Source organism: Equus przewalskii, chromosome 4, assembly GCF_037783145.1.
Source record: "Equus przewalskii isolate Varuska chromosome 4, EquPr2, whole genome shotgun sequence".
Taxonomy (NCBI): Eukaryota; Metazoa; Chordata; class Mammalia; order Perissodactyla; family Equidae; genus Equus; species Equus przewalskii.
The window spans coordinates 25,010,401-25,038,097 of record NC_091834.1 but is presented as its reverse complement, the minus strand read 5'-3'; the positions used below and the strand labels follow the sequence as shown (position 1 = coordinate 25,038,097).

At 38.6% G+C, this 27,697-nt stretch overlaps 1 protein-coding gene across 5 annotated transcripts in view; it reads right to left on the bottom strand.

Moving 5' to 3' along the window:
* Positions 1-27,697, bottom strand: part of LANCL2 (LanC like glutathione S-transferase 2) — a 98,054-nt gene continuing 70,357 nt past the window's right edge. For all 5 annotated transcript variants that reach the window (XM_070617277.1, XM_070617279.1, XM_070617280.1 and 2 more), the window contains 7 exons: positions 23,254-23,461; positions 22,260-22,407; positions 20,680-20,826; positions 18,029-18,211; positions 8,688-8,864; positions 5,649-5,721; positions 1-2,612 (listed from right to left, as the gene is read on the bottom strand). In XM_070617277.1, coding sequence (XP_070473378.1) covers positions 2,497-2,612; positions 5,649-5,721; positions 8,688-8,864; positions 18,029-18,211; positions 20,680-20,826; positions 22,260-22,407; positions 23,254-23,461 — 1,052 coding nt within the window. In that variant the 3' untranslated portion in view covers positions 1-2,496. The remainder of the gene's footprint in view (positions 2,613-5,648; positions 5,722-8,687; positions 8,865-18,028; positions 18,212-20,679; positions 20,827-22,259; positions 22,408-23,253; positions 23,462-27,697) is intronic.

Here is a 27,697-nt window from a genome sequence, read left to right as displayed (position 1 = left end):
TTATCACCACAAAATTGTCTTTACTAACAAAACCAAAGAACCACACACACTTTTTGTGGACATCAATTTTTTTCCTTTCAAATTTTAAAATGGTATTGTGCATATACATATTTTTAAAATTTAGACACATCTTGGAGGACACAAACAAATCCAAGAAATCATGGTGAGATGTTCTGAGGTCAGAATTCAGACACTTAGAACTATTAAACTGACTTCTGTAGGTCTTCTGTTCTTTGAAGTACATGCCACTTCTCCTCTGCCACAGGGACTGAGAGCTGGAACATTATGTAGTGGACCATGTAACAGACCCTAGGAAGTGAGTTCATATAGAATAACAAAGCTACACATCTGTTAACATCTAGTGGGTAAGTATGAAGGCATCAATCCAGCTGACCTTAAAAAAAAAAACCCTGTAAATAAAATCTCCTCCATTTATTCCACAAGTATTTTATCTTCCCTTTAGTGTGTTAGTCAGAAACAAGCCTAACAAGTATGAAAATACATGGCGAGACACCCAGATAACTAGGAGTCACCCTCACTGTTTCTGGTCTGGAGATATGTGGCCAGAATCAGGGCTTCCATGAGCTGCCTCCCTCTTGCTGAGACAGGCTGTATGGGGGGGCCTCAGGGTGATTCCTGGGCAGGACTCCCGGCTTCCCCTGAGAAATGAGACAGCTTGGGCACAACTTTGAGCCGAAGCCTTGAGGGCAGCCATGGGTGAAGCAGGCAGGAACTCACTATACGCTCTGTCCTGTGTGGTATGGATGAGGTGCATGGGGAGGAGGAAGCAGTGCTGATATCACATGAGCTCTTCTGCCAAACAGACCCCTCAGCTTACTCATGACAGTATATTCCGCCTTCAGGTTAACAAGGGCTGCCTGAGAAGCATATTACTAGGCCCAGAAGTCGGTTAGAATATAACCAAGGGGATTTACACCCACAGAAGTTGTCAACCTACTTGGAAGAAAATAGTCATGGCTTGGAAACAAGCGTATCTGCAATGAAGAGTTTCATGAGGCATCACTTAGAAACTGAAGGTCATATGTTAGGGTGTCAGCCCCCAAAATCCTAAGAACTGCATGCATGAAGGATATTTGTCTTCCATGTTGATGTTCTTCTTTCTCCCTTATCAAAGAAGTGGAAACAAGGGCTAACAAATGTCTAGACTGTCCCTTGCAAACAAGGACCAGACATCAGAGAGACCTATCCTGTCTTTTATAACCCAGGCCTTAGCTCATAAGATAGACACACGTAAAAGTCCTAGACCACTGGTAATGTGATGACAAAGCTCTTTTAAAAACTTATGCCAATCTACATTAACGCCCATATTTTAAATAAAAAACGTCAGACAGAGAATACCACGATTTTCTTGGTTAGAAGATTATGTTTCCCATATGGACAAATGCAAACTAGTACTTTTATGCTTAATACATTTCACCAAATGTGAGACTTTATCACCCAAATAGTGGACAAAAAAATAACCCCAAATTTATACTTTTGATAACTTACTAAATTTTGAAATAAGTTTAATTGCAGAGACATGGGAACAGTTGAATCTTTCTGCTTATCAGGTATCTGGAATTGCAGCCACTGAACTTATAATAATAAGCTGGGATGTTGATAAAACTGAGGCTCAGCCTGTTTTAATAATGTAGATAGACTCTAGAATTGCCAACGCATGGTCACTGCTACTTGATTTACAATGTGGTCATGAAAAGCCTTCCCTGGGGTGTTGTCCTGCTGTCATGAAGTCCACTCCCTGGGCACTGCTGCTGTGGACTGCAAAGAGCCTTCGGAACTTCACACCAAGTGCCTGATTCCTCTGCTGAGAGTGGCTGCAATGCACCCTCTGTGGCTTTGTAAAAGCACTAAGGTGAACGCAAGACACAGAGGGAGCATTCAACTTCCTTGTGGAAAGGCTTACCCCCTCAACCATTCCAGTAAAACCCCCTCTTATCTGTTGTGTTTCTTTTCAATTTTTGGAGTGGTCTTTCCCTCTTGCTCATCTGAAAGGTTCCCACAGAAAATGCTGAAAAAGCATTATCAGTAGGATATCACCCTAGAGCACCTTTCTGATACAGAAGAGACACCACCCAACTATTCACTGTGTGTCAATATCAAAGCCATCCCACTTTAGATACTATATACAGAGAAGAGGCTGTGCCATGCTCTCAGGCATGGTCAGCTCCAGGCTCACAGAAAGAGGAGAGTTTTCCGTTTAGAACAACTTACCCCTACAGACAACAAGTACCAAGAAACATGCAACACTACACTGAACTGGATGTGAAGAATTCATATTTTACACCAGTGAGGGGAACACTGTCACACAACGCTGATGGGATGGTTTCTGTCACTCATGCTCTAACTTGAGGGTCTTGGCAACACAAGTGGGCCTGTGACGGTGTCTACTTCTCCTTTTTTCCCCCTTTCAGGATTCACAGTTGGTTCTGTGTCACGCACTAAGCAATCTGGTGTCTTTTGGTCCAAACAGGTGTCTTAGTAGTCTTTTTGCACCTTTTTGTCTCTCTGTGAAGAGCCAAGTTCAAACGCTGGAAACCGTGATGTCTCCGGAACGAGGACGTCAGAGAGAAAGTGAATCGCGCCAGCCATGCCTGCAATGTAAAATGTGGATCCTGTTAAGACAGACAGGAGGGGCAAGTCTGACACACAGTGATCTGTAATCATTTCCTTTACTGGGGCTGTAAGCATGTGGGAAACAGTGTTCAGGACTTTAAAGACGATTTTATAAAAAAAGGAAAGAAATCCTTACATTAGCACCCAGCAGGTAATGATATCAGTTTTTGTACAATCCTATTTTTAAAAAATTGGTTTCTGGGCTTTAATCTTGTATCTTGAAACTTTAAGATGATCTCACAGAATCATGAGATCAAACTACCAAAATTTATGGGTGCTGCTATTATGATATTTCAACATACAAAACTTCCTCTCTCAGAGCTTTTATATTCTTATTCCAAACAAAAAGTTGCATTTTATAGCTTCTTTAAGTTTTAAGAATATTATTTTAAAACAAACTTTATTTGCTTTGGTCAAAATCCCACCCAAAATCACTGCAGGAACCAAGCAGGTTCTTGCTTGAGGACATCCAGAGGCTCTTGAGGAGGGGGTGAGGGTGGGGCGAGGGAAGCCACCAGCCACTCCAGCCTCCAGGACTCTACCTCCCTCTCCAATCAGCACAATTCCTCCCCTGTTGGGTGTCTGTCATTTGTAGTTTTTCTTTTGATGTAAAATTTACATACAATGACACGCACAGGTCTTCGGTGTACTTAACTGAGTTGTGACAAAGGCACACACCCTGTATAAACCACACCCTGTCAAGCGATGGACTACCTCTATCATCTCCCCGAGGAAGTCCCTGTGGATCCCTCTCCAGTCTGTCTTGCCATCATCCCCACCACAGATTAGTGTTGCCTGTTTCAGAAAGTCATAGGAACGGAACCACATAGTACATAACCTGTTGTGTCTGGCTTCTTCCCTCAATGTTTTTGTGATGTTCATGTTTTGTGTGTGTCGGTACCTGTTTTGCTACATTTGGGTTGCTCCCAGCCTTCCCTATAAGTTCATGTTTGAAGAAAGGGTTCCAGCAGCTTATTTAAAAACTCTGAAAACCAGTGACCAATTAGAACCCATTAGAGATAGGCAGTGACCCTGTAGTTTCAGGAAGGGCCCTAGAGAAGGCCATGCCGAAATGACCCCTGAGTTTTTGTTTGGTGGGATGGGACAGCAGGTTCACCTGGTTGGAGCACTTGGGCAGGAGAGAGCTCTTGCAGGAGGTGTCACAGGTGTCAGCAACCCTGCCTACCTAGTGGCCTCCACATGGACATTCAGTATAACTACTCTCCACCAGCCTACAAGAATCCAGTTAGTGCGTACTAACAGCCCTTGCGAGGCACAGGGAAACAAATGAATCTAATGACTTCCCAGTCTTTAGGGAGCTGTACATTCAAAGATTTTTACCTAGTGGGGCTTTGAAGTTGCCATTATAAACTAGAATTTTTGAATGAACTCGATTTAGAGTTCAGGTATTACTCTGGTACATCTGATGCAAACACATTGCATTTTTATGATATAAAAGTCTAAAATTTTTATTCTGAGAAATATTTTTTCATTATGATTTCTTTGAATATTAGAAAGATCTTATTCTGCGAAAGATAATGACAAATGCTCTATTTTCTGCCTATATTTCGATTATGTGATTAAAAAATAAATTAAGAAATAAAACAGGGCATATCACTACAGAAAATTCAGACATCAAAAGGGTAATAAAGCAATACTACCACAGCTTTACACACATAAATTTGACACCACAGGTAAAATGGAGCAATATCTCGAAAATACAAACTACAAAACTCACCGAATATGAAATAGATAACTTGAACAGCCCTATAAACTATTAAACAAATTGAACTTATAATTCTAAAACTCCCAAACAAGAAATCCAGAAGCTTTCACTGGAGAATTCTACCAAACATTTAAATTAGAATTAACACCAATTATTCCACCAATTAATGCACAATCTGTTACAGAAAACAGAAAAGGAGAGGATATTTCTCAGTACAGTTTATTAGTTCAGTATTACCCTGACACCAAAACCAAAGATAGTACAAAAAAGAAAAACTAAAGGCCAGTATTCCTCATGAACACAGATGCAAAAATCCTGAGCAAAATATGGGTCAATACAATTCTGCAACGTTTAAAAAGAATTGTAAACTATGACCAAGTCAGATTTATTCTAGAGATGCAAGGCTGGCTTAATATTTGAAAATCAACCAATGTAACCCACAATATTAATAGCCTAGAGAAGAAAAAAGATCATATGATCTTATCAACTGATACAGAAAAGCATTTGACTAAATTAAACACCCATCTACTATTTGATATTTAAAAAAACATTCAATCATTTATTCTTTCTGAAGTTTATTTTGGAATTAGTATCAGATGTGGCTCTAAAGTAATTAAAAGTTATCATCAATTTATCCTAACATCATTCAACCTTTGCCCTTTGATTTTTGTGGCCTATGTTACAAATTATCCAGTTCATACACACACACACACACACATATAAACACATAATATAAAAAATACATGAGTCTCTTTGCAGGACTTCTATTTTGTTTTCCTGAATTATATTCTATATATTGTGCCTGCAGCAGACTGTAAATGTTGTATTTGCTGTCTTCAATATTCTCTTGTTTTTTAACTATTAACATTTCTAGTTACTAACATTAGTTATACCTCTTTCCCTAACTTAAATAATTAAATATATTTAAATAAATTACTAGGTTTCCTGTGAACAGATCACAGGAAAAACACAAGATTACAGATGAAATGCAGAGGAGTAAACTTGTTATTTCTTCTGTTTACCGGGCTGCAAACATTCTATGCTCTGTCTGCGTATATATTTCACAAAAGATCTAAAAACACTTGGAAGACATTCACAGGAGCACAAAATAGGTAAGGTAAAGAAACGATACAATTTTCAGCAGCAAATGACTTTGCTCACAGCTTTTTGAGAATTGTGGAGTTACAACTCTAGGAAGAGTGAATGTAACACTGCTAGTCCCAAGAGACAGGAGCACCAGATCCACTCACTCAGATATTTACACTTGGACTCGTTTCCTCAGTCTTACCTTCAAAAAGAGAATAGGGTCTGTCAGGAATGCGGCACCCATGTGCTCCATATTCTAGACACCACTCTGCAAACTAAGAAAAAAGGTATTTATTTTTAAGAGTGGAGATTTGACTCGGTGAAAAGGCAACAAATAAGACACTGCAATGATGTCGCTAAGAATCAGAGAAAGAAGATTCTGGGCAGTAGAGAAATTAGGAGAGCGGGCTCTGGGAGGGACTCCAGCCACCCCTTCTCAGCTGGGAGAAGCCTGGCAAGTTATGTCACTTCTCTATGCCTGCTTCCTCACCTGTAAGGCGATACCTACCTCAGAAGGTTGTAGGGAAGACTGAAGTAGAAAACAAACAACCACCACCTTCTGTCTTTTCTAGGCACCTGCCTCCTCCTGCCTTTACAGGTGATCATTCCTGAAGTAACTTGAAACACTTGCTCTATCCAGATTAAAAACCCTGGCTCTGAAACTGCATTCAGAATCAGCTACTGGCTTCCCTGGCTGCTTCTCTGGCCTTACCTGGAAACCACTCAGCTTCATCTGGTCCCAGCCATTCTTAGTCCCACTCCTGGGAAACTCAACCTGCACTTTGTTGCTCTCTCGCCACAGCTCCCTGTCTACTCCACTGCCTGGAGCACTGCTGCCTGACCACCTTCTTCATCTTTAAAACTCCTCCCTCAGCTCTCAGCAGTTTCCCTTGAGCTCCCTGACCCTTCCTTCTTAAGCCTCATCAATGGGATTTTTATATCATTATAACTTTCTCTTTTTTGCTTAAGCTAACTTAATTTCCTTGTCATTTGTATACAAAGAATCATAAGTAATAAACAAAGAATATCAAATTCAGCACATATAAAATAAAACTTATTTTGCTTTCTACCCTCCAAATCTGCTCCCTCTCTTAGCGTGTCTGATGTATCATCTATCTAGTTTCCCTAGTCAGATGATAGGAAGACATTCAGATATTTCCATCTTTTCCACATTGAAAAAAACCCCAATAAATTCTGTGGGCTCAACATCCTAAGTGTTTCTAAATCTCTCCTCTTTACTATCACAGCCAATGCTTTGGTTCACAACTCAACATTTCTTGTGTTAATTATTAAATAACAATTTGAGGAAACCTAACCTCACTCTCATTCTTTCCCGTGACCCGGCACTGTTTCTAATGGGGAGTCTGGCCACGGCTTACATACCCCTCCAGATCAGCACTCACATGGGCTGGTTATGAGAACCACCTGTGGAGCCCGGCCCCTCACTGACGTGGTCTGGGGTGGCTCCAAGCTCTCTTTGAAAGTTTTCCCGTGGTTCTAAGGTGTAACCAGGTTGAAAACTCCTGACTACAGAAAAGGACTAACCTCCTTTGGCCTCTGCCCACCTGTCTGACTTCACCTTTTGACCTCTGCTCTATCCCAACACTGAGGTATACAGTTTCAGGATCATGGAGCTGTTCCATGCCTCTGTGGCTGTGCAGGAACTATCCTCCTATCAGGAATGTGCTCCCCCTCCCCAGGCCACCTCTTCCTGTCCACCTGAAAAACTCTTCATCTTTAAAAAATTAGCTGTGTCTCACCCTCCAAAAGTCTTTCCCAATTCCTCAGATTTACTGAACCATCTACTCTGATGATTATTAACAAATTGGGCTGCTCCTCACCTCTCTATCTTCTGCTCTGCTCCGGCCACATGAACTTCATACGGTCTGCCTGGGTGCCTCACACCTCCAGGCCTTGGGACAAGTAGTTTCTTCTCCTTTTAACAGTTTTACTCATCCCTCTCTGCTAAATTTCTAGCTATCCTTTAGGTCTTGGCCTAAATGTCATCTGAACCCCCTAAAACGTCCAGGTTAGGCATCTGCTCTCTTCTGCATGTGCCTCTTTGTGAGTTTGGGTACTACAGCAGGCATGTGTCTCAGGGGTCTATTCCCTTAGACAGGGAAGGGGTCTCTTATATTCGGGTTGAGAAAAGGTTTCATAATAGTAACAGATGTTCACTGTCCAGAAAATATAAAGAATAAGTCACCAATAATGCCTCCATTATCAAGAGTCATTGTAAACATTTTGGAGTATTTTCTTTCAACCTTTTTTCCATATCTATAAAACTATATTTTGTGAAATGTGTATAGTAAAAAATTCACTAGAAAACATTTACTGAGTCTTGCTTTGTGCCATTCATTTTCACACATTCAATACACATTTATTATTATTCCACTTGGTGCCAGCACTGGTGTAGGGTAGTGACCTAGACAAATAAGATCATGGAGCTTATATTCTACTGGTGCAACATACTCAAGAAACAAGCAGAAATACAAGTTGAATGACTGATTCTTTTACTTGGGAGATCTCAGAGGCCCTAAGAACATCATATAAGCTGAGACTGGAATGGTGAGGATTGCCATACAAATTTCAGGGGAAGGGCATTCTTGACGGATGAAACAGCTAATAAAAGGTTCAAAGAGGACAGTGTGGCATGCTCCACCCTGTGGAGAGGTGGGGGCAGCATGGCTGTAGCATGGAATGTGGTGGGCTCAAAAGAGGGATATGACGAAGTGATGCAGGGGGAGAAACAGGGGAAGGCCAAAGCATACAGGGCTCTGTAAACTCGGGGGAGGACTGTGGGTTTTGTTCACAGTGCAATGGGAAACCATTGAATTTTAAGTAGGGGCAATTATAGATCATCTGCACATTATCTCAGATCATTCTTCTTGGAACAAGAAGAGATGGGTAGTATTTCCCCCCTATTTTTACAGATGAAGAAACTGAGGCTTGAAGGAAAAACATACCCAGAGTCATAAAGCTAATAAATGGCACAGAGGAATTCTAATGAGGTAGTGTGACTCCAGAACTTGTGTCCTCAGAACTCATTTCCATTTCAAAGCCCCATTTTATAGGCAGGATCACTGTGGCACAGAGAAACTAGGGACAAGGCTGCGCCAAAAGAAACAGAAGAAACTGCACAGTTGGGAGAAACAGGTTAGGAGAAGGAAAGAAGCTGTACTTTTGGACTTTGTGAATGTTCTGGAGTGTTCAGCAGTTGTCTGGATAGAAGTGTCCTTACCTTACAAGCTCGGTAGAGGTACTTTCTATCCTGCGTGAGATGGTAAAGGGACAAGAAAGAGTAGCCATTTCCGGAAGTCCCATGGCAGATCCCATAGCCCTTCCGTAGCAAACCTCGCTGCCAAATCACATCACTGCACTCCATGGCATCTTTCAAGTACTTCTCCTCCTTAAAAACCTAGATGATGAACAACAAGGCAGAGTTAAAAAGATGTTTTCAATAAAGAGTTAGCAAAGTATTTTTCCTTGCTGGTTAGAAAATTGCATGGCATTAGGAAACCTGAAATGCACTGGGGATAAAAAACAAACAGACACACAAGCAACCCCACACTGGAGTACCTTACAATCTCAATCTGTCCATCTATTCCCCTGTCCTTCTAGTTCACAGTTTTACAAAAGTAACTCTAAAACTTAGTTCAAAAAATTAAAATGAAAGCTACCAGATCTCTTTGGTAAGATGTCTTGTCACAAAGAAACCACTCTGTGCTTCCTGGAGCACACACCCTGTAGCTCTAAAACTTCTGCTCATGTAGGAGGCAGCTGAGGGAATGATGATTCCACGATGTCCTGTCATCTAGGTCAAGAATACTCCATGTCCCAGGTCAGCCACATGTCAACAAGACCTCAAGATCTGGCACCCATCACAAGGAGGCCTGCGCAGAGCTTTCCACAATCCCAGGAGTAGGCAGGCTGGGTTGCAGAATTTAATGGCACCGTCTCCATCAAGTGGTTGGTATGCAGGTGCAGGGAAGGCAAATGCCTGGCAAGAGGAAGCTGTCTGTTTTGCCTCCCTACATTCCCTTTTAAATATTCTTCTCACGTTTCATTTATTTTGTTTCTCTGGTCCTTTCCTCAGAATCTGTTATTAGTAATCTTCACCTGTTTAACTCATTCCAACCTAGTGCAAATGAGTTTTAGACAATAAATTAGAGTCAAAAAGGTCATGAGAGATGATGTCCTTGGGGATGACAAATAGGACTCATCTTCTTGTGTCCAATATGTAGTGATCTTCTGGGCACCCAGTTGAGAAGGCTCTGAAGCTGAAGGAACAAAAAAAAAAGGCTGAACTATGATCAGTGTCTGTAGTGGGCGAAAAAGAGGCATATTTGCATTTCAGCCACTCTCCCGATGTACAATCTACTCAGTGTCAGAAGCAAGACTGAGTTATGAAAGCAACTGAAATGTGGGCTCTGGGTCAGACTGCCTCAGTTTGAATCTCATTCTGTCACCTTTTAACAGTGTGGTTTTAGATAAGTGACTTAATATCTTCCATCTTAGCTTTCTCAACTATAAAAGGATACTAGTTCTTCATCTCAGTGGCTAGTGGGGGTTAAAATAAGATAATACACAAGAAGATCTTAGCACAGTGCCTGGCACACAGTAAGTGCTAAGTACTCTTCAGCATCATTAACTCTTATTCTTTCCATGTTATCATGCCAGCAAAAATACTTTACCCTGTCATTTGCATCTTAAGCCTCTTAAAATGAGCTATAAAGGGAAACACCTTTTCTTATCCTGAAGAAATACTTGGTCAAAGCTAATAGGTGAAAAGCGATTGTTTTAGTGGCTGTGTCCTGAAATCATACTGAGAGGAAGGTCAGGCCTAAAGACACCTGATTTGCTGTTTTCTAGTGGTAGCCCAGGCATATGTGAGTGTTGAAAGGGAAACCAATGAGATTCCCTTCCTGCTGTCCCTGTTCGCCCTGTAAGACTGAGGCTGTTAGAGGTGTGCCCATAAGGCCACCTTGTTTTACCTGCACCAGTAGCACTTCCACCCCACCCCCACTACCATCATATATATGCATGCTCTGAGTGTGGGGCTACTTTTAATAGTGAGACATTTGAGAATTTAAAGATTATGGGAAAAAGCTCCAAGATTTAATCACAGGTTTGTCTTCTCCACATTGTAGCAATTATAACTTGGCCAGAAAATCTGTTTGTTTATCCATAATACTTCTCTCAAATGGTAAATTTCCCAGGGAAGTGTCATGACAAACAGTTTGGAGAGAGAGTGCAGATGAAAACATAAAGGATCTGGAATCAGAAGACTGGGTTGGATTCCCTCTTCCACAACTACTAACCGTGTGACTTTGAGTACGTCACTGTGACTTCTCTGAACCTATCTGCTCATGTTACAAAATGGACTAATGCTGAGATGACTCAAAGGTTGAAAACAGACAAGGATTTTAGACAGTTATTAAACATCTTTAAGAATGAAAAGGAAACTATACTGATAATCTGATAATCAATGCACAGTTTGGAACTCTCAGAGGAAATGGCAGTATGAAAAAGAAACAGGTATTCTGGAAATGGAAAAACATCAATAGGTGAAATAAAAAATTTATTGGGTAGGTTTAATAGCAGACCAGACATAAGAGAAGAAATCATTAGTGAATATGAAGCTGGATAAATAGAAATTATCCAATCTGAATTACAGAAAAGAAAAATAAAAGTTTCAGAGGCTTGTTAGAAAATAAAGGTCAAATATTTACCAAATGTAGTGAAAGGTACAATTATAAGTTTAAGAGGCTTAAGGGATTTCAAGCAGGATAAATATAAATGGATACACATAGGTACTGACAAATAAAAATGGTAAGCAATAGGATATATTGGAGTATATGAGGAAGCCATTTGGTATAAACCTAATTCGGCCTGACTTTCTTTTTTCCAAAAGGGCCTGACTGTGGCTATTGAGCACGCATTGCATATCTGCTTAGACATTTCCTATGGCCAGAACAAAGGCCCTTGAGATAAAGGTGCAACTTCCCCCCACATTAGCATTTCCTTAGGGATAAGCATTTTTCCTTAGGCTAGGAACTGATTGCTGCACTCCCCTCTGACCACCCAGCTCACCTGTGACCACTCAGCTGGAGACAACACACTGCCACCCTGCTGTGTTCACTGAGACAGAAGACCTACCTGCTGTTTCCATCAATTGCTGTGCCGACAGAGCAGTCTCGCAACTATTGTAAAAGGGACATTTCAATCCTATGTGAAACATCCTCTCTGGGGGTATATAACCACTCTGTGCACCCCACTTCTTTGGTGCCCTTTCTTCCTTCAGGAAGAAAGGCCCCAGGTTATAATCCTCAAATTTAAGCTCAGAATAAACTCACCCAAATTTTCATTTATAGATTGGTTATGGATTATTTTCATTGACAGTACATAAAAAAGAACTGAAAACCAAAAATTAAGAGGAAATCTTGAAAGCTTCCAGAAAAAAACACACTACATATAAGAGAACAGGATAAAGAATAACTAACTGCTCATCAGAAACAAGGGAGGCCAGAAAGAAATGGAACAGTATCTTTAAAGGACTGAAAGGGAAACAAGACTGTCAATCTAGAATTCTATATCCAGCAAAAATATCTTTAAAGAATGAGGTGCAATAAAGACAAGTTTAAGATAAATGAAAGTTAATTTGTTGTCACCCAACCTGGACCAGAAAAAATGCTAAAGGAAGTTTTTCAGACTGATAGGAATAATACCAACCAGAAATCTGATCTTCAGGAAGAAATAAAGAACACTGAATGGGAAATACATAAATAAATATCAAAAACCAATGTTCTGTTTGTCTTAATTTCTTTAAAATACACAGGACTATTTAAAAAGCAAAAATGATAACATTATATTGGGGTTTTATAAGATTTGTTGACATGTATGAGATATAGTGTAAAGAACTGGGCTAAAAGGAACTATACACTTACTACTTTCTTATATTTTATGTAAAGTGGTATAATGTTAACTCTACATAGATTGTGAAAAGTTAAGAATGTATATTGCAATCCCTATAGCAACCACTGGAAAAAAAATGTACAAATAGATACAGTTAAAGAGTCAATGGAGAAATTAAAATGGAATTCTAGAAAAATATTCAATTAATCTCTCCTACCTCCCTAAAATGACAAGAAAGGAAAACAGAGGAGGAAAAAAATCCCAAAACGAAGCCATAAGAAGCCAAATGGAAAAATGGCAGAGCTAAAGCCACTCATACAAATAATTACATTAACTATATATGAGCTAAACATTCCAAATTAAAGGCTGAGAGTGTCAGACTGGATTGTTAAGACAAGTCCCAACCATAAAGAGACACACTGTAAATATAAAGACATCTATATAAAACTATAAAATTCTGCTGACAGAAATGAAAGAAAATGTAAATAAATGGAGAGGTATACCATATTTGTGGATAAAAGGCTTAATATTAAGACGTCAATTCTACTAAAGTTGACATATAGATTCAATACAATCTCACTCACAATCCCAACAGGACTCTCTTGTAGAAGTTGACAAACTGATTCTAAAATTTACATGGAAATGCAAAGAACCTAGAATATTCAAAGCAATTCTGAAAAAGAACAAAGTTGGAAGTCCTAAACTACTTGACTTCAAAACTTACAAAAGCTAGAGTAATCAAAATAAAATAGTGCCATGATGATAGAAAAACATGCTAAAGTAAGAGAACATTTTTTCTTTTTTTTAAAAGATTGGTCCTGAGCTAACATCTGTTGCTAATCTTTTTTTTCCTTCTTCTTCTCCCCAAAGCCCCCCAGCACAGACTTGTATACTCTAGTTGTAGGTTCTTCTAGTTGTGGCATGTGGGATGCCACCTCAACATGGTTTGACGAGCAGTGCCAGATCCACGCCCAGGATCTGAAGTGGTGAAACCCTGGGCCGCCTAAGTGGAGATGAACTTAACCACTCGGCCACAGGGCCAGCCCCAGGTCATCTGATTTTTGACAAAGGCATCAAATCAATCAAATGGGGTAAATAAAAGTCCTTCTAACAAATGATGTGGGAACAATGAGATATCTCTATGGTTGAAAAAAAGAACCTCACTCCTTACCTCATGTAGCAACAAACCTCAGTTTGAGACAGATCATAGTTCTACTAAGTGTAAAATCTAAATCCATGAAGCTTGTAGGAGAATATTATCTGTATAACCTGAGGGTAAGTAAAATTTCTTAGATAAGATACAGAAAGTAATTAACCCTTTTAAAAACTGATAAAATAGGGGCCGGACCCGAGGCCGAGTGGTTAAGTTTACGTGCTCCACTTTGGAGGCCCAAGGTTTTGCTGGTTTGGATCCTGGGCGTGGACATGGCACCACTCATCAGGCCATGTTGAGGCGGCATCCCACAGCTAGAAGGACCCACAACTAAAGGATACAACTACATACTGGGGGGGATTTGGGGAGAAAAAAAGAAAAAAAAAAGAAGATTGGCAACAGTTGTTAGCTCAGGTGCCAAGCTTTAAAAAAAAAAAAAAACTGATAAAATAGACTTTATGAGAATTAAAAACTCTATTCATCAAAAGATACCATAAAGAATGAGATTAGGCCAGCCACAGACTGGGAGAAATTATTTGCAAAACATACAACTGCTAATACCAGAACACATGAAGAATTCTTACAACTCAGTAATAAAAACAAACAAAAAAGCATAAAACAATGTGAGTAAAAGATATGAACAGTTGACAAAGGAAAACAGAAAAATGACGCATAAACACAAGCAAAACTACTACCAGCATTAATCACCAGGCAGATGCAAATTAAAACCATGATGAAATACCCACCAGAATAAAATTAAAAAGACTTTTAACACCAAGTGTTGGCAAAGATGCAGAGCAACCAGAACTCTCGTAACTTGTTGATGAAACGTAAAATGGTACAACCACTCTGAGAAAAGGTCTGTCAGTTTCTTACAAAACTAAATATACACCTACCCTCTGATGCAGCAATTCCATTCCTAGGTATTGGCCCAAAAGAAATAAAAACATATGTCTACAAAAACACCTGTGTAAGAATGTTCATAGCAGCTTAGTCATAATAGTAAAAAACCAGAAACAACTGAGAAACAAGTGGATAAACTGTGGTTTAGTTATATAAATGATGCTTAGTCTTAGAAAGGAATAAGAATACTTAGGAAGAAGGAATGAAAATACAGTTTGAAATATTCTCTCCAGGCGATTCTGACACATACCCCTAGAAAGACATGCCATGTTTCAAATAACCAACTCACAAATGAGCTTTTGGAACATAATTTATATGAAAATATTTTCTGACGTGCAGTCAAAAGTTGACCACCAGGACGCATTTCTAACAGCTCTGTTCTGAGATCTTCAGAGTAGGCTTGTGGGTGCACTAGGGGGATGGGATGGCTGTTTCAGACATTGAAAATGCACAGAATCAAAGGACTACATTGATAGCATGTTGGGAGGACTTATATGGTTTTCTTGGGCAGCATATTTACCTTTCTAAATACAATTTCATTTGATCACTGTTAGCATTTGTTTATAGTGGCTGAATCTATGCAAACTGCTAATGCCCTAGGGCCCAAATGTGTGGTTAGAGGAAGGCAGAATGTGTGTGTCACCACTACCTATAATTTATTGTCAGATAATCAAGAGCTGATTGTAACTACCCATCAAAATACCTTCCAGCTATGGGGTCCACAAGTGTAATTTGTTAGAAAATCATTTGCATTTAACAAAATTCTTAATATAGTACAGAATATTGTTAAAATCTTGACATTTTTGGGGGGCTTGCCCCGTGACGCAGCGGTTAAGTTCCCACGTTCTGCTTCAGAGGCCTAGGGTTTGCTAGTTCAGATCCTGGGTGCAGACCTATGCACCACTTGTCAAGCCACACCGTGGCAGCATTCCACATAAAATAGAGGAAGATGGACATGGATGTTAGCTCAGGGCCAGTCTTCCTCAGCAAAAAGAGGAGGATTGGCAGCAGATGTTAGCACAGGGCTAATCTTCCTCAAAAAAACCTTAACATATTCCCCAAGACCATCTGAAACACTATATAATTTTAAGTTAACAAATAATACATGTTCATACAAAGAAGAGTATTCTGAACACTGATACATGATTAGCATCTACAGGAAAGGAAAACAAATTTAGTGAATCTGGACTCAATTTATAGTTTTATTTGTGAAAGATATCACTATTTTTTTCAAATACTTGAAAACCTTATGCCTTCATAAGCATTCCTGAAGAACTTATGACTTGGTATGCCAGCATGAGAAACGAAAGCTTGTTATTACATAAAATTTAAATACTTCCTAACTTTAAAACATAGCTTCGATGAATGCAGACCCTCTTAAGTTGAGTGAACAATAACAAGAGAATATAGTCTAGAGCTGTGTTTCTCTAGCTTTGCACCTCCACCCCCAGCCCTGCCCCCTGCCCTGGCCAAACACAAATTCCACACTCCACTCACTGACTTAGATACTTTGACGACATACTTTTACTTCCAATTGTAAAACTATATATGCTTTTTAAAATTACCATTGATGCCTTCTGCCCCAAAGGATTCTGATATTCCTTCCCTTCTTCATGTTTGAGAATCTTGACGTAAACAGAATTAAATTTTAGTGATTAAGTATGGGATGTTAATGTCTTTGGCTCCATGCTTTCTAGAAGAGAGAAATTTCTGTTTTGGAATCAGCTGGGCAGGGAAAGGCATTATATGGTATTGTGAGCAGAAGCCCTGGAGGCAGTAGCGGTCTGACACATCTGTGACCCTGTCAGCAGCAGAGCTTTGACAGCAGTAGTGGAAACAGATGGAGGCGACTGTCGACAGGGCTAATGGAAATAGACCTGCCCAGGATGAAGGGCTCCTGATCACCTGCTTACTGACCACAAGGCTCAGCTGCTAGAGTGGGGGTGTGGGCTGGGGAGAAGACCCCCAAAAGCCAACTACCCCCATTATCAGCCACCAGGAATGCTCAGCTCTATAGCTGATCCTCTTTAAAGTGAGAGGGGAAAAGGAGTCTGACAAGCAGAAGCTTTGACTTTTCAGCAAAGTCACACCTGTTTTGAACATCAAAGGGTCCTTAGTTTGTACTGCCAATAGTATGTTCAGATATTATGGTTGGATATTTATAATATTACAGACTTATGTCTATGTCACTGAAGCTACAACAATCGTTCTAAAGCTCAAAAAAGGGTAAGCAGTGATTCAAACAGAATTCTGTTTTAAGTTAAAAGCTGAGGTAGTGTTAAGAAGGTGAATCACTAAGTTCTTCTGATTTTCCAAAGAGTGCTTTGCTCTCACCAAATATCATAACTTTCTGAGCGATTTTCTTGATGCTCATACCTGACTTTTATATTATTCGAATATTTTTGGTTCTATTGTTGTAGAAGAACTAAAAAAATTTTGAGAAATTAGCCTAAATCATGAGATAATTCCCCACAATTTAAAAAATAATTTACTATAGTCAGTCACAAAGAGAAAATAAAAGTGATTCATGGATGTTCTTTTGTTATTTTCAGGTAGAATCTGAATTCTGCTCCATTAAGTCCATCTATTTCTGCAAAACTAAGAGACTTTGCCAAAACACCTCTCCTTGTGGTTACAGTTGTATACTTTGATATATGAGCAACAATCTCTAACATCAAATATTACAAATAAAGATGCATTAGGGGCCGGCCAGGTGGCACAGTGGTTAAGTTCGCACATTCTGCTTTGGTGGCCCGGGGTTTGCTGGTTCGGATCCTGGGTGTGGACCTACACACCACTTGTCAAGCCGTACTGTGGCAGGCATCTGATATATAAAGTAGAAGATGATGGGCACAGATGTTAGCTCAGGGCCAGTCTTCCTTAGGAAAAAAGAGGAGGACTGGCAGCAGATGTTAGCTCAGAGCTAACCTTCCTCAAAAAAACCAAAAACTAAAAACCAAAAAAAAAGATGCATTAAAAGAAAAATAGAATTACAAAAGAAGCATTGTTTGCTTTCAACTTACATAACAAATCTTAGTCCAGGAGAGAAATCAACAGTATTCTTAATATTGAGCCCAAATCTATCTAGAGTCTACTAGAATCAGTTAGTGAAGGCAGTGCCTATTTTCCTGTAATACCCTGTATGTGTAAAAATTTGAATGCCACACCTATCTCTTGGGAATAATTTTATAACAATTTTAAACACAAATTCAAAAGCTTTTGAATAATAATAATGATAATCCAGCAATAAAGGCTTATTTAAGCAAGAAAATAAAATGATATCAAGTCAAACAAAAAAGCATTTTGGTTCTAATACTGCCAACTGCCTTAATGAAGACTCATTAGAATAAAAATCATTACTCTGCTGTCAGCTAGGTTTTCTTTTACATAGAACATAACCCTTTTAAACACACACACATACACTTATAGCACTAACTACAGTGGTGATGAATAGTGAAATAATGAGAATTTCTATTTATTTTGTAAAACCATTAATTCTAAAAGGTTTTTAGTTTGCAATCAAGTATGTTTGCCAAAATCAAACCAAAACTTGGTGGTGAAAACGACATCTCTGAACATGGGATGCCTGTGATCCACACTGAAGTACTGACCTTGTAAGCTTGCATAAGCATGTGGATGACACCCGGGGCACCATGGCACCAATGGACCAATCGATCTGTTTCATTGCTTAATGATGAAGGATAATTCCCAGATCGGAATCTTTTGTGGCGCATATAATCAATACTAGGTTTCACCATTTCTGTTAAGATTTCTTGGTCCACTTTTGCTGCTGGCTTTAAACAAACAAATAAAAATAAAACATTTCATTAATTTTTCCAAAACCTCTGTATTGTGGCTAATATAATAAAGCATCAATTACTAGAATATTGAGCACATGAAACTAGAATTAATTCAATTATCTAGTTATTAAAGACCCAGAAGACCTTTTTTTGGTTTCAACTCTTTCAATGTTGCAGACGAAGTCCAAAGGCCATGATGTGCTGGAGAAGTCCCTCTTGCTCAGGAGAGGCCTTCAACTGATTGGACAAGTGGACAAAGCCCACCCATATTATGGACGGCAAATTGTGTTACTAAAAGTCTACCCATTTAAATGTAAATCTCACCCAAACTACCTTCACAGAAACATCTATAATAATGTTTGACTAAATATCTGGGCACTGTGGCCCTGCATGTTAACACATAACATTAACTATCACAGATAGCTAGCTAACTTTTTTAAATGGGGAGTTTCAAATGCCTACATACCTTTAAATCTTTTATCTGAGCTGTTTCTCCAAAACAAGAGACTTCAATCCCCTATCTGAAGTGGAGGTGGCAACGCTGCTTGGGTTGAGAGAAAACTGGTGGTGCATGAGGCTGGTTGTGGTAGCAGGGAGGTCTCACCATTTACCATGTGGACATTCATGCAAACCCTAGTTCTATGCTTCAGTTCCACTGTCCTCTACACCTGGCTTTCTTGAGTTAAAACCGCTGGTTTAATTCCTCCAGACCATTTCCTTTTGTCTCCAGCAGGAGTTAGGGGAGGAATAGTCAGTCACTTCACTGTGCAGGGTGGACTTACTAACAGCAGTACAACTGATCTGGTAAAGATTTTCTAGCAAGCCCTCCTGCTGCCCAGACCTCACCCCTATATGAACACATGTCTGGCAGCACCTTCAATAGTACATGGCACTTTAAATTCCTGCCTTCCAGTGTTTTGCAGGACAAACTGGCTTGCTGCTTATTGGCAACCTCCTCTTCAGGCATCGATGTGTGATCTTCCTCTGCCATTCTTTCATCTATTCTCAGTCTAAATATTTGTAGAATGGGGCTCCAGATGTCTCCTAGTTTCATCAAAAAAGTTGGGTTTCTGTTTTTTTTCTTTGTTGTTGTTTTTTCTCCCCAAAGCCCCAATACATGGTTGCATATTTTAGTTCTAAGTCCTTCTAGTTCTTCTATGTGAGCCACTGCCACAACATGGCTACTGACAGACGAGTGGTGCGGTTCCACACCCAGGAACTGAACCCAGGCTGCCGAAGTGCAGCATACTGAACTTAAACCACAACGCCATCAGGGCTAGTTCTCTTTTCTTTGCTGTTTTGAGGTGATTTTCAAGAGAAGAATTGTCTTTATTCTGCCATCAGGAAAGTAGAGTTGTTTTTAAGTGATATTTTACGTTTCTGTGTATATTGTTCTGACAGCCTTTCAAATGAAACCATACCATGGGACTTGGAGGAGCTGCACTGCTGCACCGTCACACTGCTGCTCTATTGCTCTGCCAGACTGGCAGCAGACACAGGACAGGGAAGAACTGTGCACAACTGCTCTTGTGAGCCAGCTCTAGCATACCACTGCTTAGTGATCATCAAAAGAAAACTGACATCAACTTCCAAATAGAAGCCTTACTAAATAGGTTTCCATGTTTTTCACTTTAAAAGCAGATAAGGGGAAAACTTCATGATTTGTGTTTCTCTCAAGGAAACCCCTCATATTTAACAAAATTAACCTAAACCTCTAAATCTAAATTAGGTTATTTTTATTGGCGTGGTTCTCATATGATTATGTTTCCCTTAAGGGTATTATCACTTAAAAAAAAAAGGGTCAAAAGTCACTGTTAAAACATTTTTCTTGGAAAAATACACACAATCTACCAACTGTACAGAACAACAGGGCCATTTTTAAATGAGACATGGAACTCTGGTTATTTTAGAAACGTGTGTCTCCACTACAGTTATACACTGCATAATGACGTTTCAGTCAACAATGGACCACATGTACGATGATAGTCCCATAAGATCAGCACCATATAGCCTAGGTGTGTAGTAGGCTATACCATCTAGGTTTGTGTAAGTATACTCTATGATGTTCAAACAACAACAAAATCGCTTAATGACACATTTCTCAGAATATACTCCCATCGTTAAGCAACACATGACTGTATAAAGAAAATTCACAAAGTAGAATATATACATGTTTCCCCCTATTAAAACAGTAACTACTTCAATCAGCAGGAGGACATGGACAGAAGAAAAGTGGGGGCACCAGACAGCTAATGTGGTATAAAACTGCATACAGAATGTGCTATCAGCAGTTCACTGCTTGGGTTCATAACGCAGCACTGAAGTATCCATGATTCAAAGTAGGATCCTTATTTTATTTCAGCCTGCTTGGTTTGTGCTAAAATTTCAGTTCCCCTTTCCTATTTGATCTAATATTTTATAATGTGGTCACCATGTTAGTATTTCACAGTATTCTTACCTACCTGCATTAACATGTAGTAGATTCCAGCCATGCCATGGGCTGCTCCAACATACTGCTTCCTGTGCCACTGATATAAGAGGGGACAGCGCTCAGTCTTCTTTTCTTCCCTTGACAAGATCTTGCCCGATTCAATAATAGCACTGACTACCTACAGAGATAATGAGACAGCAGAAGTCTGAAAAACTTACCTTTATTGTTTTAGTCTAATCAACACTAACAAATGTCTTCATGTGTGTGTGTGTGTGTGTGTGTGTGTAGACAGATGACAGATAATCTAAAAATCTTTAAGCAGTTAGTGGCTAACACTGTTATCTTTATTTTATAAATTAATACAGGCAGAGAGAAATCAGAAGATAATCTCAGAGTAGAAAAGGACATTATGAAGCTGAACCAAGAAGTGAAAAATTCTTTGTATGAACAGTTTACAAGAATCTAGAAAAAAATTCCTATAAAAACCATCCTACTTAGTTGCTTTGTAGCTGCAATGTTTTCCCCAAAAGACTGGCAGGTACATCTTCCAGGAAAGGCTGGAGGAATAGGCTTTATTTACAAAATGCTAATGAAATGAGGTCTGTTGTGGTGTGCAGGACTTTAGTTAGACTGAAAGAAGAATTTCATATCTGGAATGGCTAAGTGGCAAAGACACCAATTGTTCCTCATATCTACTCTCCCCTCATACTTTTGGTAACAGTGTTCCAAATTTTAGCAGGGTATCCAGCTACAGACAGCTGCACACAGTCATTTAATTAAGTTTTGGAAGTGAGATGTGAACAGAAGTGAGGTGGGCAACTTCTAGTTCTTGGCCTTAAAAAGGAAGCTGCTTATCTTCCACTTCCTCACCAGACTCCAGGGTTGGACATGTTCAACTAGCTTTGGTCACGCAGATAAGGGCAAGCCCCTAGGATATGGCAGAACAAGACAGAAGAACCTGGGTCCCTACCTGCCTGGATTGCCTACTAGTTCAGACATTTCATGAAAGAGAAATGAACATTCTTTTTTTTTAAGGTGATTCTTTTTTTTTGTTCTTTTTTTAAAGACTTTATTTTCCTTTTTCTCCCCAAAGCTCCCCAGTACATAGTTGCGTATTTTTAGTTGTGGGTCCTTCTAGTTGTGGCATGTGGGATGCTGCCTCAGCATGGCTTGATGAGTGGTGCCATGTCTGTGCCCAGGATCTGAACCAGCTAAACCCTGGGTCACCAAAACGGAGTGCGCAAACTTAACCACTTGGCCATGGGGCCAGCCACATACCATCCTGAACACACCCGATCTTATCTGATCTGGAAAGCTAAGCAGGGTTGAGCCTGGTGAGTACTTGGATGGGAAACATTCTGTCTTTTTGAATTTGCTTTTGTTTGGTTCCAGTAAAAATAAATGAATTAATATAGAACTAAGAGAAGTACAGCTTTTTAAAAAACATTCCTAGAAAGGAAAACAGGAGCCATTTATTAAATTAATGAGATGCTTTAAGAAATTACTACTATCTAGAAGCAGAGTCTAGCCACCACTATGACTCAATGCTACAGATAGGATCTAACAGTAGAGATGAGAGGAGACCCATAGTCATCAGTAATCCCACAATACCTCTTTAATAGCCGACTCACACACAGTTCCTGGACCGATCTCCGTGTTCAGGTAGAGCAAGGCATACAGATAACCTGCCCGTCCGTAAAGCAGCTCATCGGGAAGGTCTGAATCTCGGCAGACAATGGTTCTCTGGAGCTGCAAAAGTCTACCCAACAAGAAAACTTCTGTTTTCCCAGAGAACGTCTAAAATCTCTCTTCCTGAAACAGTAACTCCATCACTTTATGAATTACTTGTTATTTATTTTTAATTTAAAACTGATTTTATAAAATACAAAAAAAAACCGAGAAAACAACAAAAACTTCATTAATTTTTCTCACAGATGTCAAAATTAATAACAAAACATCTTTCTGTTAAAAATTTCTATCTTTATTTTTATTCTAAATCATGTAAGAGAAGATATTCAATTTTGAAATCCAAAATTAGAAGAAAGTGATTTACAATCTAAATGAAAATGGTACTAAAATGTAGACAATGCTTGGGAATTAGCTTGATCATTCCACCCTTCAACAAACATTAAGGGACTAGCAAGTACCAGGCCCTGGGAGTGAGCCCTGATTCCTGTTTCTTCAAGAAAGAATCTAAACCAGTAAGTGCAATAAAAGTTTGCACTCTTAACTGTTCCATAATTAGCACATTTAATCAGTTACTTAAAGGTTGAACCTAAGAATAACTTAGTTACAGTAAATCTAAGGCAGATACGCTAATTTTCATGCATTGAAGGCAATCAAAAATTACTTAGGAAAAATGATTAACACAAAGAAACACATTTTTCACTCCCCACAAAATTAAGGCAAACACATGCCTGGATAGAAAGGGAGCAGATGATACCACCATTATGCTCAAAATTCATATACAAACCTCTTCACTTCTTGGAGAGATCTGTTTGCAACAGTAGATGAATTAAAAAATTATTTCCTTTTTGAATATCTTTCTACAGCAAGACCTTCAACTGAGAATTTGGAGAAAATATTTCCAGTTTTAAAAACTCACTTTGTGATGCATTCCTGGGACTCAGAATCACTTTTGAGTTTATGATAGACCACAGCTCCTACGGCAAGGGGCCCAGCATCTCCACAGAGGAAGGTGACCCTGCGGCCATTCAGATTCCGAAGTGTCCTCTTTATGTAATCCAGGGATCGGAGCAGGTAGGTCTGGTCACATGTGACCCGATACAACTGCAGGTACAGAAGGGCTATGCCTGGAATAATTCCCCCACCCCAAAAGAAAAACATCATTACCTTTCCTTTTTACCTTTAAGACATTATTTTATGATTATACGAAAACCTTCTTCTACATAAACCCTATGTTTCTGAAGGGGAAACATCAAACTACCTATGACACATTTCTTAAAAATGGGGGCAAAAGAGAATTCAGGGTAGAATAAACTTAAAATGAGTTTAAATATATTGTCTTGCTAATTGTTCTGACACAATGATTCAATATCTCCTAGACAAGGGAAGATATACGACTTCTCACTCATTCCCATTTAATTTGAATTCATTTCAAGGTTTTATTCATTCTTCTTTGTATCTTAAGCAAACTTGGATCCTTCTCTTTTTACTTCTCATATAATCATTTCCTCTTATCTTATTGCAAATTAAATGATGACTTTTCTGAATTTTATGCCTTCTTCATTCCAATTTTTCCATTTCTCATAATTTTTCAATTTTCTTTAGTAATCAATCCATCCAAATGACCAACCAACCAGTGAGTCAACTCACCATCTGTGGAACAGCCACGTGACACAGAGTAAGTTAATGAACATAGAAGATATAGTTTATCACCTATCCAACTTTCCTATTTTAGATTAAAGAACAGATCCAGATATTCAAGTGAACCAGAAAAGGGTCTTTTCCTGAAAATCTGTGGAGGCTTCTGAAATCTACAGGCTTCTGAAAGAAGCATGCTATAATTCCTGGGTTCAAGAGGTCAATATGACAGCTAAGTAAAAAATGAATCTGCATAAATACATACTTAATAAAGTATAGTATAGGGAAAGGTATTGAAAGAAATGATAGAATGGTGAAAAGACCAAAAAAAAGCACATTTATTAATGTTTGAATTGAGGTTTTCTAATATTCTGGTCTTTGTCTAATATCCTATTCTCACTTTTACTATTTTTCATTTTGCTTCTTAAATTTCCCAAACTATGCAGCGTCTTCTCTCTTTAATTCTCCTATTTAGAGTATTCCATCTCCCTTTCAAGTTAATTCTTAACACCTATATATATATATATATTTTTTAAGATTTTATTTTTTCCTTTTTCTCCCCAAAGCCCCCCGGTACATAGTTGTGTATTCTTCATTGTGGGTTCCTCTAGTTGTGGCATGTGGGACGCTGCCTCAGCGTGGTCTGACGAGCAGTGCCATGTCCGCGCCCAGGATTCGAACCGACGAAACACTGGGCAGCCTGCAGCAGAGCGCGCGAACTTAACCACTCGGCCACGGGGCCAGCCCCAACACCTATATTTTTTTTGAGAAGTCCTTCTTTTGTTATTGTCCATTTCTTCAAAGACGTTGAGTCAAACAGATGTAAAAGTAGCATATTTGTAAGCCCTGAAAAAAAATCCTTCCATATGATTCATTTATGATCTCAAGTGTTTTCTATATTCAAAAACTTTAAATTGTAAACATATAGAAAACAAGTTAAAGTTAAATATCTACAAATTTCAAACATAATAATCACTGTAAAAAGTTTATAAATAAGTACTTCATGATTGACTTCGAAACCCCTAAAAATAGGATGATGATCTGGTCAACCTGTGAACCTAAAAACTTACAGTTATATATATTCAATGTCTAAGTATTTTAACGTAAATGATGACAGGTAAAGTATATTTTTGAAAGAAAGGTCATCATGACGTTCTGCCCCTGAATACTTCAGTATGAAAATCTAAAATATATGAACACTTTCCTATAAGCCAAAATAGCATTATAACTATCAAAATTAATAATTATAAGTGAGACTGAGCTGAGGTACGTTTTGGGTAAATCTTGATCAGTTTTTGTACCAGTATTATCTTTGCTTCATAAAATAATGGGAAGTATCCTCATTTTCCTATCCTCTGAAATAGTTTAAAAGTAGCACTGGGATTTCCTGTTTTGTTTTTTTAATGGTCTCTTTATATTAGTTTATTGTTTGTTTTTTCCCAGTATTATTGAGGTATAACTGACAAAACTGTATATATTTAAAGTGTATAACAGGATGATCTGGTATATTTAAACACTGAAAAGAATACCACAATGAGAGCAGCTCACATAGAAGACCTAGAACAACTATGTACTGGGGCTTTGGGGAGGAAAAATAAAAAAGAAGAAGATTGGTAACAGATGTTAGCTCAGGGGGACTCTTTCCCAGCACAAGAAAAAAACCCAAAAAAATTGATTTAAGAATAGCACAATGGGGTTAATTAATACATCTATCACTTTACATCTACTCTCTTAGCAAATTTCAAGTATACAATACAATATTAGGAATTATGGTCAGCATTCTGTACGTTAAATCTACAGAACCTGTATGTCCTATAATTGAAGGCGTGTACCCTTTGATGAGCACCTCCCCATTTCCCCCACTCCACAATCCCTGGTAATCACCATTCTACTCTTTACGAGTTCGATTTTTTTTTTTTTAGATTCCATATCTATGTGAGATCATACAGTATTTGTCTTTCTCTGTCTGGTTTATGTCACTTAGCATAACGTCCTCTGGGACCATCCGTGTTGTGGCAAAAGAGAGGACTTTGTTCTTTCTCATGGCTGAAATACGCAGCTGTATACACACATATAAATGTATCTATATGTGTGTATCTATATGTATATACATATATACACATCTATGTGTGTGTGTGTATATACACCCCATATCATCTTTATCCATTCAACCATCTATGGACACAGGTTATTTCCTTACCTTGGCTATTGTGAATAATGCCACAATGAACATGGGAGTGCAAATACCTCTTCAAGATATTGATTTCGTTTCCTTTGGCTACATACAGAAGAGAGATTGCTGGATCATAAATGGTAGCTCTACTTTTAATTTTTGAGGACCCTCTAAACTGTTTTCCATAATGGCTATACCAATTTACCTTCCCATTAACAGTGCACAAGGGTTCCCTTTTCTCCACATCCTCTCCAACACCTATCTTCTCTTTTTGATAAAAGCCACCCTAACAGGTGTGATATGTCAGTGTGGTTTTAACTTGCATTTCCCTGATAATTAGTGACATTGAGCACTTTTTCACGCACCTGTAAGCTAGTTGTATGCCTTCTTTGGAAAAATGTCCACCCAGATGCTTTGCCCATTTTTAAATTGTATTATTTATTTTTTGCTATTGAGTTGTATAAGTTCTTCATACATTTTGCATACCGACCCCTTAGCAGATACATGGTTTGCAAATATTTTCTCCCATTCTCTAAGTTGCCTTTCCATTTTGTTGATTGTTTTCCTCGCAGTACAGAAACGTCAGTTTGATGTAGTCCCACCTGTTTATTTTTGCTTTTGTTGCCTGAGCTTTATGTGTCACAGCCAAAAAATCATTGCCAAGACCCATGTCAAGTAGCTCTTTCTCTATGTTTTCTTCTGGGAGTTTTATGGTTTCAAGTCTCACATTTAAGTCTTTTATCCACTTTGAGCTAATTTTTTAGAGTAGTCGAAGATAGGGATCCAGTTTCATTCTTTTGCATGTAGATATTTAGTTTCCCCAACACTATTTATTGGAGAGATGATCTTTTCCCATTGTAGGTTCTTGGTGCCTTTGTCAAGGGTTAATTAACCATTCGTGCATGGGTTTATTTCTAGGCTCTCTATTCTGTTCCATTGGTCTATGTGCCTGTTTTTATGCCAGCACCATACTGCTTTGATTACTACATCTTTGTAATATACTTTGAAATTAGTAAGCATGATGGCTCCAGCTTTGTTCTTCTCAAAACTTCTTTGGCTATTCTGGGTCTTTTGTAGTTCCATATGAACTTTAGAATTTTCTTCTGTTTCTGTGAAAAATACTATTAGAATTTTTATAGAGTTTGCATTGAATTTGTAGATCAGTTAGGATAATAGGGACATTTTAACAATATTAACTTTCAGTCCATGAACATGAGAGGTTTTTCCATTTATCTGCATCTTCTTCAATTCCTTTCATCAATGTCTTCTAATTTTCAGTGTACAGGTCTTCTGCGTACTTTTTAAAATTTATCCCTGAGGATTTTTTTATGCTCTTGCAAATGGAATTCTTTCCTTAATTTCTTTCTCCAATAGAAATGCAATGGATTTTTTGTATACTGAGTTTGAATCCTGCAACTTTACTGAATTTATTTATCAGTTCAAACAATTTTTTGGTAGAATCTTTAGAGTTTTCTATATATAAGATCACGTCATCTGCAAACAGATACAATTTCACTTCCTTTCTGACTTGGATACCATTTATTCCTTTTTC